The 18,010-nt window shown below is 35.9% G+C and overlaps 1 protein-coding gene and 1 long non-coding RNA gene across 3 annotated transcripts; one reads left to right on the top strand and one right to left on the bottom strand.

The window, feature by feature from the left end:
- The first annotated feature begins 360 nt into the window (after positions 1-360).
- LOC135117262 (uncharacterized) lies at positions 361-3,654 on the top strand. Its single transcript, XR_010276752.1, has 5 exons — positions 361-499; positions 608-825; positions 1,891-1,977; positions 2,201-2,266; positions 3,207-3,654. It is a non-coding gene; the product is annotated as an uncharacterized LOC135117262 (long non-coding RNA).
- Positions 3,655-7,142: 3,488 nt separating this feature from the next.
- Positions 7,143-16,069, bottom strand: LOC110372768 (uncharacterized). Of its 2 annotated transcripts, XM_021329723.3 has the most exons (8): positions 15,882-16,069; positions 13,659-13,835; positions 13,120-13,209; positions 11,480-11,680; positions 9,350-9,619; positions 8,916-9,258; positions 8,580-8,836; positions 7,143-8,126 (listed from the first exon to the last, which is right to left on the bottom strand). In XM_021329723.3, exons 2-8 carry the CDS (start codon positions 13,806-13,808, stop codon positions 7,794-7,796), a joined length of 1,644 nt encoding a protein of 547 aa, XP_021185398.1. In that variant the 5' UTR covers positions 13,809-13,835; positions 15,882-16,069; the 3' UTR covers positions 7,143-7,793. The 2 variants fall into 2 exon arrangements, with proteins under 2 accessions (XP_021185398.1, XP_021185399.1); XM_021329724.3 differs by lacking the exons at positions 13,120-13,209; positions 13,659-13,835; positions 15,882-16,069 and adding an exon at positions 11,774-11,951.
- Between the last annotated feature and the right edge of the window lie 1,941 nt (positions 16,070-18,010).

The following is an 18,010-nucleotide window of genomic DNA, read 5'->3' on the forward strand; positions in this document are numbered from 1 at the left end:
ATAATGTGGTGTTGCTATCGACTGTTTGTCAGTTCTTTATACGCAAAATACTTACGTCTCTAACTTTGAAATAAGCTTTTTCTTCAGAAAAAAAAGAGGAATGCAAACTTCAAAGCATCTAAATCATAAACAAAATATGTCTACACATGTGATCTACACTTACTTGTTGTTACTTGATATTTATTAAGGTAGAAAATCGCTTTGGTTTTTTCCAAGTGGTTTTGTAAATTTTTGTGTGTAATGGAACGCATATATGTCATGGCGTCCGGCCGGTACCCTTTAAAAGTTGTTGATTGTGTTGTGTGGTGCGTTCTCCTGTTTTTCCGTATATTTGTGGCTTTTCCGACAACGTTTGCTTTCCAAAGGACACCGAAATCTCCGCTTTAATTTTACACCTGTGCGCACTACTTTGGACTCCGAGTTTTCTCTTTACGATTTGGATTTGACGATATGGGATCTCCGTTCAGATGTTGTGTTCGTTATTGCACTACAACTCGCAGTAAGTTTTAAATATACTATTTTAATGTGGACTTTCCCATTATAAGTATATACAGTACAGTATTATAGGAGATACCGTAGAACAATAATAATATGTCTTCATTTACAGGTGATGATTGCAATGTTATTTTGCATTCATTTCCCAACCCCGATAAGGAAGAGGACAGATTTAGATCTTGGGTCTACTCAATTGGGGGAGATATTCTGGTTTTGGATAACCAATTTGTATTCAAAACAGAAAAATATGCCACAAGCACTTCGAAAGTAAATACCATACAAGAAGTTCAAGATTAAGTGCTAATGCAGTTCCTACTTTGCATTTAAAAGGTACTTGAAATGTGTTTTTGCCTGAGTACAACTATAGATTTTTATCTATACTATTACTATATAGGTAACTATCTATACTATACTAATATTATAAAGAGGAAAGACTTGATTGTTTGTATTGAATAGGCTTCTAAACTACTAAACCGATTGAGATAAAATTTGGTATGGACATAGATTAAAACCCGGTGAAAGACTTGGATTGACACCCAGGATTTTTCAGGATGCGGGTGAAACCGCAGGCAGACAGCTAGTATAATATTAACAGGAAAGATTTAACTCAAAAACTACTGGTGTATCTACTTGGGAAACAAGTGAGACAAGTTGTTGCTGGATAAATACTGTCATGCATAGGATAGTTTTATTTGAATATGAGAAGTAGTTCCCTTGGGATGTAGGTGAAACCGTGGGTGGACTGTACGTAGCTGTTTTCTGCAGCTTCACCCGTGTCCCGGGGGAACTTCTCCCCATACCTGGATAAAATATAGCCTATGTCACTCCCAGATAATATAAATATTTAATGGTGACAGAATTTTTAAAAATTTTCCAGTAGTGTTTGAGTTTATCCATTACAAACAAACAAACAAAGTTATCCTCTTTACAATATTAGTGTAGATGTAGACTAGCGCTATGCCTGTGAACGTAATTTGAATAAGCATTACTGCTCAAAACACTTTCTATTTATTTGGGAATGAGAAATTTTACTGCAGTAAAAAGTTGGCAATTAAATATGTGACCGACTCCACATTTGACACGATTTACATTTTGTTTTGCGTAATTATTACAATTAGTACTATGTTTTTAGTTTCAATTTAAACATGGCTTTGTAGCAGTTTCAACAATTATTCTATAGAGAAAAAATGCCAACCAAGGATATTTTGAAATATCATTTATTTAGTAAAATATAAATGTGACTGACACTACATGCAAAAGGAAGTTGTTTTCGAGAGAATTTTAAAGTTAAATAACCTTCCTTCGTCAAAGATTAAAAACAGGCACAATTTATTAAAAAAAAAAGAATAAGTGCTTTATCAAAAGTTTCTAAAAGTATATGTATTTCATTTACAGGCATACCTTGTAAAAGACCATTATCAGATGTTACCAATGTGACCAGTTACAATCCAATATTTGCTCAACCTTCAACATCCACAGCAGGTAAGCCATAATTTTGTTACTGAGGTAATCTTGAAAGCATGTTAGTGTTATTCAGTAAAGTGAAAAAGTTTAATTGTCACATCAACTTTATTTTTAAAGTAGTAAGTTTTTTTATTTGATAGAGTTAATATATGATTGTTGCACTTGACTTAACATTGGTATAAAAAATATTTTGTAAATTATTTGTGATTTTTCTTCAGAACTGGTTAACTTATTTTGGCAGGTCCACTTCATTCTGGTGAACCAATATCTATCAAGACCAGTGAACTTGAGAAGCTAGCAGAAGCAGGTAAATTTCTTAAAACACTTATAGTTTTAACTAGCTTCCGACCGCGGCTTCGCCCGCGTCCAGTTCGGTTATATCGCGTTTCCAAGAGAACTCTCCAAAAGTCCGGGATAAAAACTATCCTACGTTCTTTCTCAATGTCAACTCTATCTCTGTACCAAATTTTATTTAATTCCGTTCAGTGGTTTAGACGTGAAAGCGTAACAGACAGACAGACAGACAGAGTTACTTTCGCATTTATAATATTAGTAGGGAAGTAGGGATTTAACCCCTATTTCACCCCCACACTGGTAAAAAAAATAACTTTCAAAATGAACAAACGATTTTTTGTTTCTTATGACGTGATATTTGATGAACTTGTGTACTAACTTTCAACCCTTATTTCACCCCCCAGCTGGTCGAAATTTCAAAAATGCTAGAAAAAATGTTTAATGATTTCTTATCAAGTGCTTAAATATAAAGTTTCATGGTTTTATCTTTTAAAATTAAGAAATCCCATACAAACTTTCAACCTCTATTTCAACCCCTTCATCCCTTTTTTTCGAAATAAAAAGTAGCCTATGTTCTGTCTCGGGGTCTAAAGATTGTCTGTACCAAATTTCATCAAAATCGGTTGCGAGGATTAAGCGGGAAAGCGTAACAGACAGACAGAGTTACTTTCGCATTTATTATATTAGTTTGGATTAAAATCAGTTGATAGGTATGGTAGATATATTTATTTTCTACCATCAATGTGTATTATTCAAGTATTCTATACAATACCTAGGCAATTTATAGAATACTTGGGGTGTTTAGGGTTAAACAATGTATGAAAAATTGCAAATTTGATTGTCCATTAAATACTTTGCCTAGGTAATGTATACCATACCTGCTGGTTCTTCAGCAGTGTATATATATATATTTTATTATGTTTATACATAAATGCATTAATTTAATTTTTCAGATTTAGGCAAACCTGTAAAGACTTCAGGAGTAAAACATATTTCCCTAAAACAAGCAGCTGCAATGACAAAAAATGGTAAATATTTATTTCATAGATTGTATTAGTATACTATGTGGCGATAAGGTTATCACTAGGGAAATTGTTTATTTATTTAATACAATTATTAGATCAATAGTTAACTGTGTACTATTTTATGTGATACTGATAACATTATCGCTACACTGTATATTGCAGTAAGAATTTCAAAAATAGAGAATAGAGTTTTTGGTCACATAGAGAGGAAGATTGGGCTGAAGTAGATTTTCCTCCAAAATAATTAATTGAAAATCTCATTATGTCAAAGTCGCACTTGAATAAGTTAAGTTTTCAATTTCTATGAAAGAGATAATTGACCTACCTTTTAACAGGTTTTTTTTTTTCAGTACCAAACTTAGCGAATCTGCAAAACAATCAAGAAGTTACAACAAAAGAAAGAAAGTTACGCCACACGACTGAAAAGAGCCTTAAGACTTTCTGAAAATACCACTTTTCAGAAGTGCTTACAAAATTTTCGACTTTGGCAGCCTTGTTTACAGTCATGCAATTTCGCGAAATTTCAAAAGGAAAAATGGGAAGAAGGTTCACAAAGGACGAAAAAATCATGGCTCTCAGTTTGTACAAACAGGGCCCAAAAGCATATAGATGGCTCAGTAAAATATTTATTTTACCATCTCCTATCACTCTGAGTCGTCTGATTTCCTGTGCTGGTCTAAGACCAGGAATCAACAAAAGGATATTTAACCAGTTGAAGAAAAGAGCCCAAAAAATGACAGAAAATGAAAAGTTATGCATTCTTCTGTTCGATGAAATATCTATTACACCCCATTATGACTATAATAGAAAACGAGATGCCATTACGGGATTTATTAATAATGGAAAACAAACAAACAGGAACATAGCGGATCATGCACTTGTTTTTATGTTAAGAGGGTTTGTAAATAATTACAAACAACCATTGGCTTACACATTTTGCAAAGGAACAACTTCCAAAGGAGATTTGAAACTTTTAATAAAAAATATTATTTCCGAATTGCAACAGTGTGGGTTTTATGTGCTTGCAACGGTCTGTGACCAAGGGACTACAAATGTTAGCGCTATAAACGAATTGATAGAAGAAAGAAGAGTTGATTATATAAGAAAAAATCTAAATTTTAAGCATCAAATATTTGAAGTCAATGGCAAGGAAATAATACCTATTTTGACACCCCACTTAATAAAAGGGATTAGGAATAATTTAATTACCAAGAATTTGAAGTGCATTATAGAAGATGAAGTTAAAATTGCGAAGTGGGACCACCTAATTAAACTTCATGAGGAAAATCCTTCTTATAAAGGTATACGATTAATTAAAAATCTTACAGAAGCCCACATTGATCCAAAGAAAATCCCCAAGATGAAGGTTAAGATGGCAACTCAAATATTTAGTCAAACAGTCGCTACCAGTATGGGATACCTAGCAGGTGAGTAGTAATACACGCAAAGTACTGGCACGGGTCTTGAATGCTGACCTTCAGCTGCGCACATGCGAAATTTTGGGTTATACTGAGTTTACAATGCGAAAAGCGCCCCCACTCTACGCCGAGCGTTCAAGATCTGTCCCGATACCTATAATAAAATTTGTACAGATAAGTGGTAATTATACACTTTCCTGAGCCTAAAGTATTTACTAAAACTTGATAATGTGTTTGTCTTGTCTTGTCTTGTCTTGAATGTTTTTCCGATGAAGGCTATATTACTGCCAAGTTTAATCCCAATCGAGGTTCCAAATGAGGTTTCTAATATAATAAGGAAAGATTTGTATTTTTGTGTGTTGAGTAAACTCAAAAATTAGTGATCCAATTGAGATTAAAATTTGTATAGACATAGATTTAAATCCGAGGAATAACATAATGATAGTTTTTATCAGTTCCCTCACGACGCTGGTGAAATCGCGGGCGGACAGCTAGTAGTCATTATACCAAACATGATTTCGAAGTTTCATAAAGCACCAATTACCTGATCACTAGTAATATGCAATACAAAGTTTCTTAGGGATCATTTAAATTAAATTAATTTTATTTCTACTTTTCAGATAAAAGAATACTTCCTTCGGAGTGCAAAGATACCGCAGACGTATTGATGTTTTTCGATCAACTTTTCGACTCTATGAATGGCAGTTTTGAAAATTCAAAAAAAAGAAGCGGTAAAGTGCTGTTAAAATCAGTCACCCCAAAATCTGATCACAGTAAGGTATGGGCGAGGGCAAAAAGTTTTAAAATCTATGAAGTTTATTGGTAGAGGAGGAAGGGAAGGTAGTGTGCCATCAATTACAAACTGGTTACGTACGCTGGAAAATATTGAAGTTTTAAAAAATAAGGCATTCAATGAATATAATATAAAATCATTCTGGATGAGACACTTAAATCAAGATCCATTAGAGAATTTTTTTGGCTGTATACGGTCTCATGGATACAGAAATATATCACCAACCCCATCTGGCTTTGAGTCAGCTTTTGCAAGCTTATTAATAAATAATTTATCAAGTAGTCATTCTGTAGGGTCAAATTGTGAAGAAGATGACTGTAAAATTTTTCAATCAATGGACTACTTATTAAAAAAGGAGGATATTAATGAACTCACAGAAATAAATGAAATAGATATCGATGATATTAATTGCGAAATTATAGATTTTAATGAAAAAAAGTAATCCAAAATTATAAGCCAACTCAGCTACGTAACCGGCTATGTAATAAAACAGGCAAAAAAATGTATTTAAAATTGCAAAATTGTAAAGCAATTTTATATTGTAATGAAGAAGAAGAACAAGAAATAAATGAATATATAAAAATAAGAGAGTACTCTTCGTTTAAATCACTCGCCTACCCTTCCGAAAACACAACAAAACTATTCTCTGCAATCCAAGACGTAGTCACTTATATTTTAAAAGAAAAGTGATATGCCTCGCATAAAAATTATATAAAGACAATTTTGTACACAGTCATAGATTTTAGTTTTTGACTTGCCCAGACCACAAAAGCGAGTTGACAGATTTTTTATTTGACTTTTCTTCAAGATTTTTTATAAATAACTGGTGCCGGGATGTAAATTTGTTATTAAATGGCACCAGGACAGAAAAAGATGAAGATGATAGCATTAAAGAACGGGCTATTACTTATTATAATAAAAGACACATTATCAAATCATAATAATGATTGTTTTATTTTTTATTCCCTTAGAACTTTTATACTGTGTTCATCTACCGTTTCTCTGTACTGATAATTAATATTTTTCTGTACTATCATAAACATCAGTTCAGACGAAACGGTAGATGAATTCAGATTTAGGTAAGATTTTTGTGCAACAGAGCTATATAATGGTTTTGCTAGCTATAGGTATATACATAGCAAGTTGTAGTTCCTAAAATAAACAAAGGATGGCGCTGTACTGCATTGGCCACTGATAACTCTATTCTTGTAATGTACTCTGTGCGCTCAACTCAACTCGTATCTGTGTCTCTACGTAGTCATAACTTGTTCTACACGGCTGGACGCTCGCAAAGCGCGCTCGTGGTAAGGCAACTGAACTCATAAACTTTGAAACTTTTTGTTGGTACAGCGCCATCTAGCGGAACTCTATTGAATCTTGCACGGGCTGTAATAGCTAGTGCCTTAAGTTCTTCACCATTTTGTTTTAATAGCGCCATCTAGTGTATAGATCATTAAGGTGCAATTTCAACAGTGCCATCTGTGATGTAACAATGGTATTTTTTAAGGAAGGTAGGTTAGTACAAAATGAGTTTAATAAAAAAAAAAAAAATTATTATGTTCACAGTAGGCAACACAATTTTTTTTTCTAGTATATGAGGTTTCACGTTTTGGATTAAGTTTCTCACATTTGGTGAAGGAAATAAAAAACATATTTTAATAAAATATTCAGATTTATTGATAAATGTTTACATTATATTCGAGAAGAAAATAACAAAATTAAATTATGTCCCGAAACAGTAATAACTCATTTTTACGTTAACACTAGTCTTTTACTACTCTCTCCGGTACAAAATTTCAAAATTCTAATTTGATTGTATTACAAATTAACAAATTATTACGAATGAATAAAATTAAAATACTGATCAATCTTTGCTTTTGGAAATTACTTATAGTAACATCGAAATCCGACACATTATGCCTTAGGATTTTATAGGGTTTATATCAAGGCAATGCGGTGGAATCCATTATGTGACGTCTCTGACGGATGTATAACCAATAATGGAATCCTTAATTTGTGTCGTTACTATAGCAGTCTTCACAGCGTTGATGGTAAATCTAGAGCTTGATGATGAACAGCTCGAAGTTATACTTCTCAGCGAGCAGCTGATACGAGTGTACAACCGAATCGCAAGCAGCATCGGTCTTACATATCAGACCATTTCTCGGTTGCAGACTCGAGACCAATCGATTGGCATTTGACGAAACCTATGTCGCGCCAGGTAGGTTTTTAGTATTACAATACCTAAGTGTGAGGCGACTACCGTCACAGGTATTGCAACACCATTCGGACCTCGTGATTTATTTAGGGCAGTGGATGGAAAGTGAGCTCGGTCTGTGAGTGAGCGAACAACAGGTTCAGTTGTGAATCCAAGCCCACGTTAAAGACCTTCACTAGTTTGGCGACGGCCTGGCCTGGTTCCTTGCGCACCAGGGCCACTCCTGACACCTTCATAAGATGCACTTCAGAGTCTGCGGAGCCGCCTCCTGTGGTTGCCAGCTTCACGTGGCATGTGACGTCCACATGGATATATTTCTCCACTGCCATGCCCCGCTTCCCTGGAATCTCCACATATTCTGTCTTCTCTTCAGCTTGAGGCAAATCGGCACGGAATACGCTGGCTTCACCCAACAGACCCTGCAAAACAAAACAAATAATGTAATTAAAAATAGAAGCATGCTAAAACAACTGCCAAGGTTATTTAATCAACTCTCATACATATACATATGCTTGGCCAGAAGCCAAAGTAAAATGCAATTAGAAATTGTCCTTCTGCCAAAGCATCTTGAACTTTGACACCAGTATAAATAGAAAGAAATAAACAAATCAGTCTGAAAGCAAGTTTTATGTATGACCTGGCTCAGAGCATATAAATGATTATCATGGCAACCTGCCAGGAGGAGGTACCAGAATGTACATGATACTGTTTATCATCCGCTCTGTGCAATACGTACTGGCTCTATAAACAAACTTTGTCTTTGGCTGCTTTAGGTAATGAAAAAAGACAGGTGGGGAAATGTCGTCGTTTGATGTTTACGAATTTCAGAAATAAATCATCCCTATCTAAAAAAGTATCCGTTCTCTACTAACCCCATTTCCAGTTATGGTGAATTTCATGCCGGGATGAATGGCACGAGTTTCTACACCAAGACCTTCCGGATGCGAGTCGGACCAGAAATAGTTTTCTGGCTCATTGAGAGTGTCAGGTTTGAAGGTAATGCGTTTTCCATATCCCATGCCAATGGATTGCAGCAACAAACTACGACCTTCGAAGAGATGCCTCCTGCTGCCCGCTGGACGAACACGGTAGTAGAAACCAGGAATGATGCGAGGATCAACATAGGTCCCTAAAAACATAAAAAGTTTGTTAACCATATGCTTCATTTTTGACGTTTAATGAGAGACGGATGAGAACAAAATATTTACCGATAACGGGAAGTTCATATTTCTCTAAACCAACAATGCAATACTGGCAAGGAATGTCTTTAATATCACCACCATTGACAGTCACCCTTCTGGAGGACGATTCAATGCCAGGCTTGAGTTCGTAACCCTTCCTGAGCTGTTTGATGCCAATGGCGACGTTAACTACTCTAGATACAGTTGCGTTTCCTCTGCCCTTCTTTAAAATGGCCACACCAGTCACTGGTACCAGTTTAACAGCACCGTCATTTTCATACCACTCCACTTTGCAGAGGGTATTGATTTTAATTTTCTTGTCAATGGATCCATTGTCGTGAATCTTCTGTTCAATTTCAATTTGATTTTTCTGAAAATAAGAAACGTAATTATTAGTTAACTCATATTTGGGCAAATATAAGAATACCTCTTTATTTGATTTCATAAAATAAATATATTACCTGCTGCTGAACCACTTCTAAAATGCCCTGCGGTTCATGGTTAGCATCATAAATTGTAAACTTGTCTCCAACAGAAACAGCCTCAATTTCAAACAAAAATCCTTCGGGTCTGGAGTCAGTCCAAAAGAAGTTGTCGTTCTCATTGAGCTTGGAGCCCACAGGCTCAAATGTTAGGCGTCGGGCATATCCGCGACCGATTGATTGCAGAGTGAGGGCCTTGCCTCCGAACAAGTACCTCGGCTTCACCGATAGAGGTGCAGCATCCAGAGTCTGAAAAATTAAACACTTCATTACTCTTCATGTCGACACAATAACCAAAGATTTTTAACTCCTTAATTGTGATTCAACAAAGTTTCGTGATAATTCATTAGTTAATAAATAAATAAGAAAATTAATTACACTTTGCAATTTTTGACACTGGAACATTTTTATTGCTTATCAAAATCAAGTCTGTGATCTGGTATGACCATTTCTTCGTATCATCAAATTTATTCAGAGGATTTTTCTTTCTAGCGCTTACAGGATTACTTTGACAAATGTGCGAGGTTATGATTGATACAATGAACGAGCGATAATTAGAAATTTCCCACATAGCATTCACGATGAAATGAAAAAATAATCATATCAAGACCACTAAAAAGTAAGTTTTTTTAATAGAACATTGATATGATTAACAATGGCGTAATGCCCTTATGAATGATACTTATGGTTTACCTATTATGGACATAACATGCCGCCAGCCAGTATGTCACTTTCGACCTGTCGGGTCTCTGCAGGTTTCTTGAAGTTTGTATGTCAACGCCGCTCTGGGCGAGGGTCTGAAAAACTGGACGATCCACATACCATCGCCTACAAGTGCACACAACCAGTGGCAAATACACGCAAGTCAGCTGAGCTGGTCGTTGATGATATTTTCATTCTGGAAATGTCAGCAACGGACACCGCTACTCACTGATCTATCACCCCGCTACTCTAATCTTTCCAAATTCCCCTGGACTGCTGAAATCGACTAGCGAATGTTCTAGAGTTTGATTTGCACAAAGATAGGTCACCAATCAACATTGGAACTTATAACAGCAGCTTTAGACATCAGGTATAAGGTTGCCATTACAATATTAAACTGCTTTAGAAAATTAAAACATGAGTACTGAGACTTCTATTAAAAGTTAAATTATGTGTTTTGTAGAATTAACTTTATAAGAGGAATTTGTAGTTAAAATTAAATAAAAGGCGGTATAACTTTGTGTACTGTTTGATTTAGAATTTTGTGCATCAAAATTATAAAGCATTTTGATGACAACCTTATGTATCGTGCTTTTGGAGTCAAGTCAGAAACAAGATATGACATAACTTACAAATTAATAAGAATTAACATCGATTGTGGTTACGTGAAATGGAATTTTGCGAAGATTCTTTTATAAATGTGTTTTGTTATTAGTTAACTCAGAATTCAGAAGAATATCAAAATAGCCAATTAATAATCAAGAATTTTCGTTTATTCCATGAACATTTCTGTAAGACATGAAGAAACTCACCATCCTCTTGATTCTGAAAAGGATTATTCTTGCAAAAATGTTCGAAACTAACCACAACCGATTTACTTTTTTTCTAAGTTCAAACAACTATGCTTCAAATTAAATGTTTAAAAGATCATTAATCTTTAATATCAATATTTTACATTAATGGAATATATAGCACGATAGCATGTCTAAAGTCAGCTGTTAATTCTATCCAGATTCAATCCATACAACTTTCTTTTATTCACATAGTCGTTTCTTTCGCAGTCCAGTTCAAAATAATTTTGCCCGAATTTAATGGATCTTCGTCGTTTTTCTGTTTGTTTCCCAAGGGGAGTTTCGATTGATGACAAAAGCGATTCCAGATTGATTTACAATACAGATTGGTCGATGGTCAAGCAACATTCAACGTGATCATGTGAGGAATCGATATCATTTCTTTGTATTGACTTTAACCTCTTCTTGAGCTTCGAAATGTGGAGGATTGCATATATCATGTTAGTCACGCAATCATCAACACTTCTCGATATAAATGAGACGATTTCCCACAGATCGGCGAATCGAGTGTGTAATTGCGACAATGTTTAGACGTAAATTAAATTACTGGTCTCACCTGCATCGGTCTGACTTTGTAACGGAAGCCGGTTCTGACGCGGGGGTCGATGTACACGCCAATGACAGGCATCTGGTGCGGCGCGGGCTGCGGCACGCGGTACACGGCGGGGACATCGCCCAGCGTGCTGGCATCCAGCACTACCTCCTTATTGTACGCACTCTCGGACCAGAAGCCCTTGTTGGGGACATCAGTTGCCTCCTACGAAGAACACCACACATTTTTACTGCGTTCCACAATACAATTTATAGAATATACGACACATATCACTTTATCTATATCATAAAACCGTACATCAGGCCAATCTGAATCTTCAAACACTTCCTCAAAACTCTCAAACTCATCATATGTCTTCACTGCAAGCATTTTCGTACCGATCAAAATGAACTTAATCAAAAAACACAATGACCGATCTCCTGGCCCTCAGATGAAAGAATAAAGAAATCAAGACCTAAACATAAGTTGCACTCATTTGGCAGAGCTTAGGCGCCCCATGTGATGTTTCTTAAACTGTTGCCAATATTGTGGTGAAGAAATATTACGTCGTAATTTGTATTATTTTATTTACGACCTTGTCCGTCACCATACGGTATTCAGTTGCATAACAAAGGAAACGAAAGAAAAATTGGAACCCATCCGTGATGAAATTAGCTAATATTTATAGGGTGCGATAATATTTTGATATGAATGTACGTCTATGTACAATGGCATGATTGTCTTCCAATCAAGAGTATGATTGTGTCTCATCGTATAATAAAGGCGACAATTGGGGTGAACATCAAGACAAGTACCAACTCATTTCATTGTAAGATGTGCGCCGCAACGAAATCAAATTGATTTGTTGACCGCGTCTCTCAACCAGGATCAAAGTCCAGTCGTACATGTTCGTAACTAAAGGTATTTCGAGACATTTCCTCCGAGCTATTTCTGTAAGTAACTGTAATCTCGGAATTCCGCTGCGCCTACACGAATCTTTTTGCTATAGGAAACGCTATAGTTATTTTCGTACAATGTCCTAACTCATTGATGAAGGCTACGACCTCCCAAAATTTGATGTCGTCGGAAACCTATCAAGTTTATGTGATTGACCTTAACGCTTGAGTAACGAGCCGATGAAGCGTTATAAATGCCCAATCAGTTTGAAGACAGTCGCATAGAATGTTTGTCTGCGACTTATTTTACTACGACGCTCACCTTAAGGTGTTATCAATTATGTATATGTAATTATGTACCTTCGTTGTCTAGACGCGGGGGAGTCGTAGTGACGTCGACAACGTTGATAAAGCGATAAACGTGGGGAAACGTGTGACATACTTTACGAAATTTGTAAACATTGGACTTACAAATCTATAAGCAAATGACGAAATTCCAAACAATTTCGCCAACATGTGGTTATCCGCTGCTTTATTTATTAAACATAAGAATTCGTTCGTGTTCTCTCATTAGAACTGATAAATATGATGTTTATTTGTGTTACACGTCGTTAGTATTGTAAGTCGTACGTAATGTCTTTCGTCAAGCCACGCCCCGAAAATAATGCCAAGATTTTTTTCTCAACCATCACTTTCATTCTCTTCCTGGCAATTAGTATCTAGTAAATGGGTAAACATAAACTATATCATCGATGTAGGTATACTTACAGGAATTTCTAACTCCGGGAACGCCTCTTCGCCATCGCTTTCATAATCGCTAGGAGCGGGCAGTAACACCTTCTGGGTCACCTCAAGCTCCTACAACAAAATGGGAATCGTATAATATTCCGTGATTCATTTATTTCATGTGTGAAATCATCAGCTATATAAGATAAAGGAATTTATCTTCAATGAATTATAGTGACAAATGTATGTGTGTATCCCTGATAAGAAAAGAGGACAGAACAGTAGTAGCCCTTGACTTACTGCGTGTTTATATGATATGACATCGACCAAGAAATTACAGTATACATTATCATCATGATTAATTTGTGAGGAATCTCTTATCAAGGAATATTCCACATTTAGATCACGGATATGTATGGCTTCTTTGGAAATCTACGTTACTAATAAATACAAATAAATTATTCATCATTGACGTATCTAAATTGATACCTAACCAACTAAGAAAAGTCCTCTGTTGGAGTTGTTTGACCTATTAATTGGTCCAAAAAGTTTATTTATTCTTGTAAGAAAACCCAAATTACCTGAGCCGGTGGCAAAGACTCGCCGAAAGCCGGTTCCACGTCAAGAGCGGTGGAAGTACCAGCGAGACGAGCGCGCGTCAGGTTCCACAAACGCTGCAGGGCCAAGGGAGCCTCCTCAACCTGCATCTCCATTGCTGAGCTGGCGAGCATCTTGTCTTCTACCAAAACTTGTCAAATCTGCCAAAGAATTTCCTAAATTGCATTAACCTGGATTTTAACTTTCGTCACTAATCAGCTGCGGGACTTAGAAATCATAGACATTTCCACTTGGCAGTCCTCGACCTAGCTCGACTGTCTGTTGTTAGATAAAATCATGGTCAGACTGTTATTCAATTGGTCAACAACTTGCCCTCTATTGATCTCATAATATCAATGAAAGGACACAAAAGGCTCAATTATCTTGACGATCTTATAAATTCTGAGATCAGATGAACAGACAATATAATAAAAATTTATTTAGCTGCTGGTAAACTGCACAAAAATAAGGTGTTTGGACAATAAGAAAAAGGATTGAATATTCTTATCTAAAAGTACTCTAAAAATATGGAAATTAAGCAAACACAATTCCATAATGGAAGATATTTACAGCTAACAATTAAACATATCGAGAAGACATTTGTTTATAATCACCTCATCTACTGGATATACAGTATTGCTAAAGCCACAAATGCTTTTTTGGGGAAAAAACCAACGTTAAATATTGAATACATTTTGTACGAGTGTATTGGTTTCCTCATTCTCAACAGTAGCTACGTTATCCGAGTTAACGACTGTTTCATAACAACCAGCCACTGCGTTGGGTAATATATTTGAAAAACGTTCACGTGTTTTGTAAAACTAATGTAAAATATGTTTATGATCCTTGTGTTTCTTTCAAGGTACTTCTAAATTTCTTTCAACCGTTCCAGAGAGTTCGTGATTATGTCCGAACGATTTTGCGCAAACAATCTGACAGCGCCGACCTAGATTCCGTAGCTCGATTTTATTAACTCTTCTGATAGACTTGGATGGCCGAGATGAAAAAAATCTGGTCTTATGTTCATTATAAACTGATGCTATTTTTATCTCTCTATCCGTGAAATCTATTTCAAATCATTTCCTTGTTTCAATTTATTAACGTACGGAAGGCAAAGGTCTCGTGACGTTTTATGTTTGAACAGATGAATTCGTGAGCACGTCAGAAGGACATTGAGTTAATTCTTTTCTGAAAACTTTCCATGTACAGAGTGAATAGTGAATGAAGGTGATTCACCTCTGCGAGTATCTTTTAGGACTTATGGGGAATTACTTTATCAGCGAAGTAACTTTAGTCCTCCTAACCTCTGCCGTAACAAACAGACAGACAAAAAGTTTTCCATCCTTTGATCTATACACATACTAAAAAGCAGTGAATTATTATTTTATTAATTTTAAATACTGACACTCCTAATTTTCTTTTTTTGTACCGATGTCGGTAGGTTAAGTTTTCTCTAGTTGAGCAAATTCTGCAATAAAATTAGAGTCAGGATTTTTTTAAACCTTTATAGAATTTATATGTTTGAAATACATAAAATAGACTAAATTCTGAAATAATAACCTGTTTCTCAAATGACATTGACACGGTAGTAAAAAAGTTACCCTCGTTTCAAAAGGAGCAGGTAAAAGTTAAGAAAAAACTAAAGAATATAAACTTGAACAACTCGTAACTCGTCGTAGGTATACGAGCAAAGGACCAACGATTACACGTTCAACCAACCGTAAAAATTTTAACGCATTCCTCTGCTACTTACTAGATGAGATTTATAATTAAAACGGAAACAATTAAACTACTAACAATAAAATATTTTACGATTTTTATTTTTATGAATCGAGGATTTTTCATTTTTGCGGAAATTTTAACTTACACCTACAATCGGTGATGATAATGATAATGTTGTAAAATCAAAATAAGCGCCACATAACTGTTAGGCGCCACTTAGAATAATAAACATGCAATAGAAAGTGATTTAGTTTAGCCCGAAGTAGCTAAACCAGCGGCAGCGGGCCCGTCGTCGAGAGAGAAAGCGCTCGCCGACGAACAAGTCGGCCATTTGCTGCTCAGTTACCGTTACTTCAACCAGAATATTCGATCCTTTTATTTTCATTCAATTCCTACTTTCCTTATTCGGTAATAATCCTTTACTTCTTTACTACCCTTTTACTTATTTGGTAAAAATCATGCATTCCAAATATTTTATAACTTACCTAGTCTCAGAAAAAAAATCGCAACAGCTGTAGCTAACTGGACTCAAGGTTTCAATATAGCGAACAGCCTCCACAAATCTACAATGCAAAAAGTAGTCACAACAGTTTCAGCGAACGTCACACGGTGCAAGACTTTCGACTGTACAGAAGCGCAGCTTGATCACCACTGAGCTGTAACCCTCGCTACAGTGGTATTTTAAACTTACCGGTGCTCCCCGGCCGTGCGCGCACAGAGGAATAGGATGCAGATATGTGGCCCAAGCGAGACAGAAAGAGGAGCACGCAGCGGCCGCGTGCTCCACCAGACACTTTACTCACACAGCGACGAACAGTTACGCATGCGTCGAAGCTATCGATACGTCGGAATACGTCGAGGTCGACGTCACTGTCCCCTTTTCAGAACAAAGTGCAAGCGAAGGCGGGGATCCACACCCGCAAAGTTTGTATATAAACCAACAGGTTACTAGCACCGCTAAACTCCTGCAAACAGATCAGAAAGGGGATTCCCTAAAATAGCAAATTATAATTGGCCAGAGTCGTTGTTAGAAAAAAGTCATTGGAATAATATGAAACGTCTAGCGTGGTTAATGAATCAAATCAGTCATGGCACGAGCACGAGACTTTAATCACTAAATAATGGTCCATGGTTCATACCGCAATGACGCGATAAGTGCGATGCTAAAAATATCCATCAAAACAAACTTAATTTTACTGGACGAAATCTGAGAAATACCAACATACTGATGCAATTGAGCTAAATATGTAAATCTTGAGTATAAAGTCCAATATCCTCTGTGACTGCATATTGCACTTAGGTATAATATTAATCTCATTATTGAGAGCAACCAATTACTACTTAATCCTATAAAAAGTTAAAACAAATAAATTCAGGCCTTGTCAAACGATTACAAATAATTATGCTAAAAGCTGTCTAGGAGTTGGTTAATTGATTTCATCAATTCTGCTAGTAGTTGGTGAAATATCCCAGTTTCAGTCGTTTCACGAGGTGTATAGTGTTGGAATTCTTTTCTTCTCAAATTAAACGAATATCGTCAGAATGCTGTTCAGAGAGTAATAGTTATAATTGTGGTATTACAGTCTAAGTAGACAAAATTGAATAAGTATTGCAATCAAACTCCATTTGCTATGCCTACGTCTTTGAAAACAACAGACGTTACATAACATAGGCAAAAGGAAACCATAACGTTCCGATAAGAAACTATTCGCTAGCGTCACTAAAACTGAGTATATAGGTATGTACTAGAACACTCGAGTTCAAGGTAAACTGCAGTTATGCACTAACGGTTCTGGTTTTCCAGCTAAACTAATTAGTCATGTATTAATGACTTAATTTCTACAAACAAATGAAGAAAGTATTAAGATAAGGAAGCTTGTGCTTAATGACATTCATTTAGTAAATCTTTCCGAGAAAGAGATTATTTAATTACCCAGCTGTTGCACCAAACCAAACCAGTGATAGTGGGTATCCATATCATAGTTAGCGAAATCCTTTACAAATTAGATGAAGTCATACGGAAACAAAGATAAGATAGGAATTTGAGTCCACAGAGCTTATCATTGAAATCCAGACACTGCTTTAGATACTAACCAAAATAAACAAAAGAGATAAAATCTTGCATTTCACTGCCACGTGCTACAATCGTCGTACCTTTGGACTTAACTATATGAGACTTGACGACGTCTGCAAAGTATTCACATGGCAAAAGTAGTCGGATTACAATTAACAACCGCTAATTATACAACATGGTTGTAAATGAGCTGAGTCGCTTTACTGTCTGCAAAATTATAAAATTCTTGTGTTACAATGTCGTCGGCGGCCATTTTGTCTTCCGTAAATGTTGCATCAAACCGATAGTTGAGAGGGCCGGGTTTTTCTAGCGCACCAACACTTGCATCTTTTATATCTACGTTAGTCGATATCAGCCATAGAAATATTCGATGAATTTAAGAGTCCAAAGAAAGTGTTTTGGCGTCTTTTCTAGGTTTTGAGTTAAACCGGTTGAGAAATTTATATCTATTCATAGGAGTTTTGTGGACATTTATAACAAAAATCGCTGTAAAGATACCTAAAAGGCTTTCAACTCATAATCATCATATCAATCAATTAC

The sequence above is a fragment of the Helicoverpa armigera genome, chromosome 8 (genome assembly GCF_030705265.1).
Source record: "Helicoverpa armigera isolate CAAS_96S chromosome 8, ASM3070526v1, whole genome shotgun sequence".
Lineage (NCBI taxonomy): Eukaryota > Metazoa > Arthropoda > Insecta > Lepidoptera > Noctuidae > Helicoverpa > Helicoverpa armigera.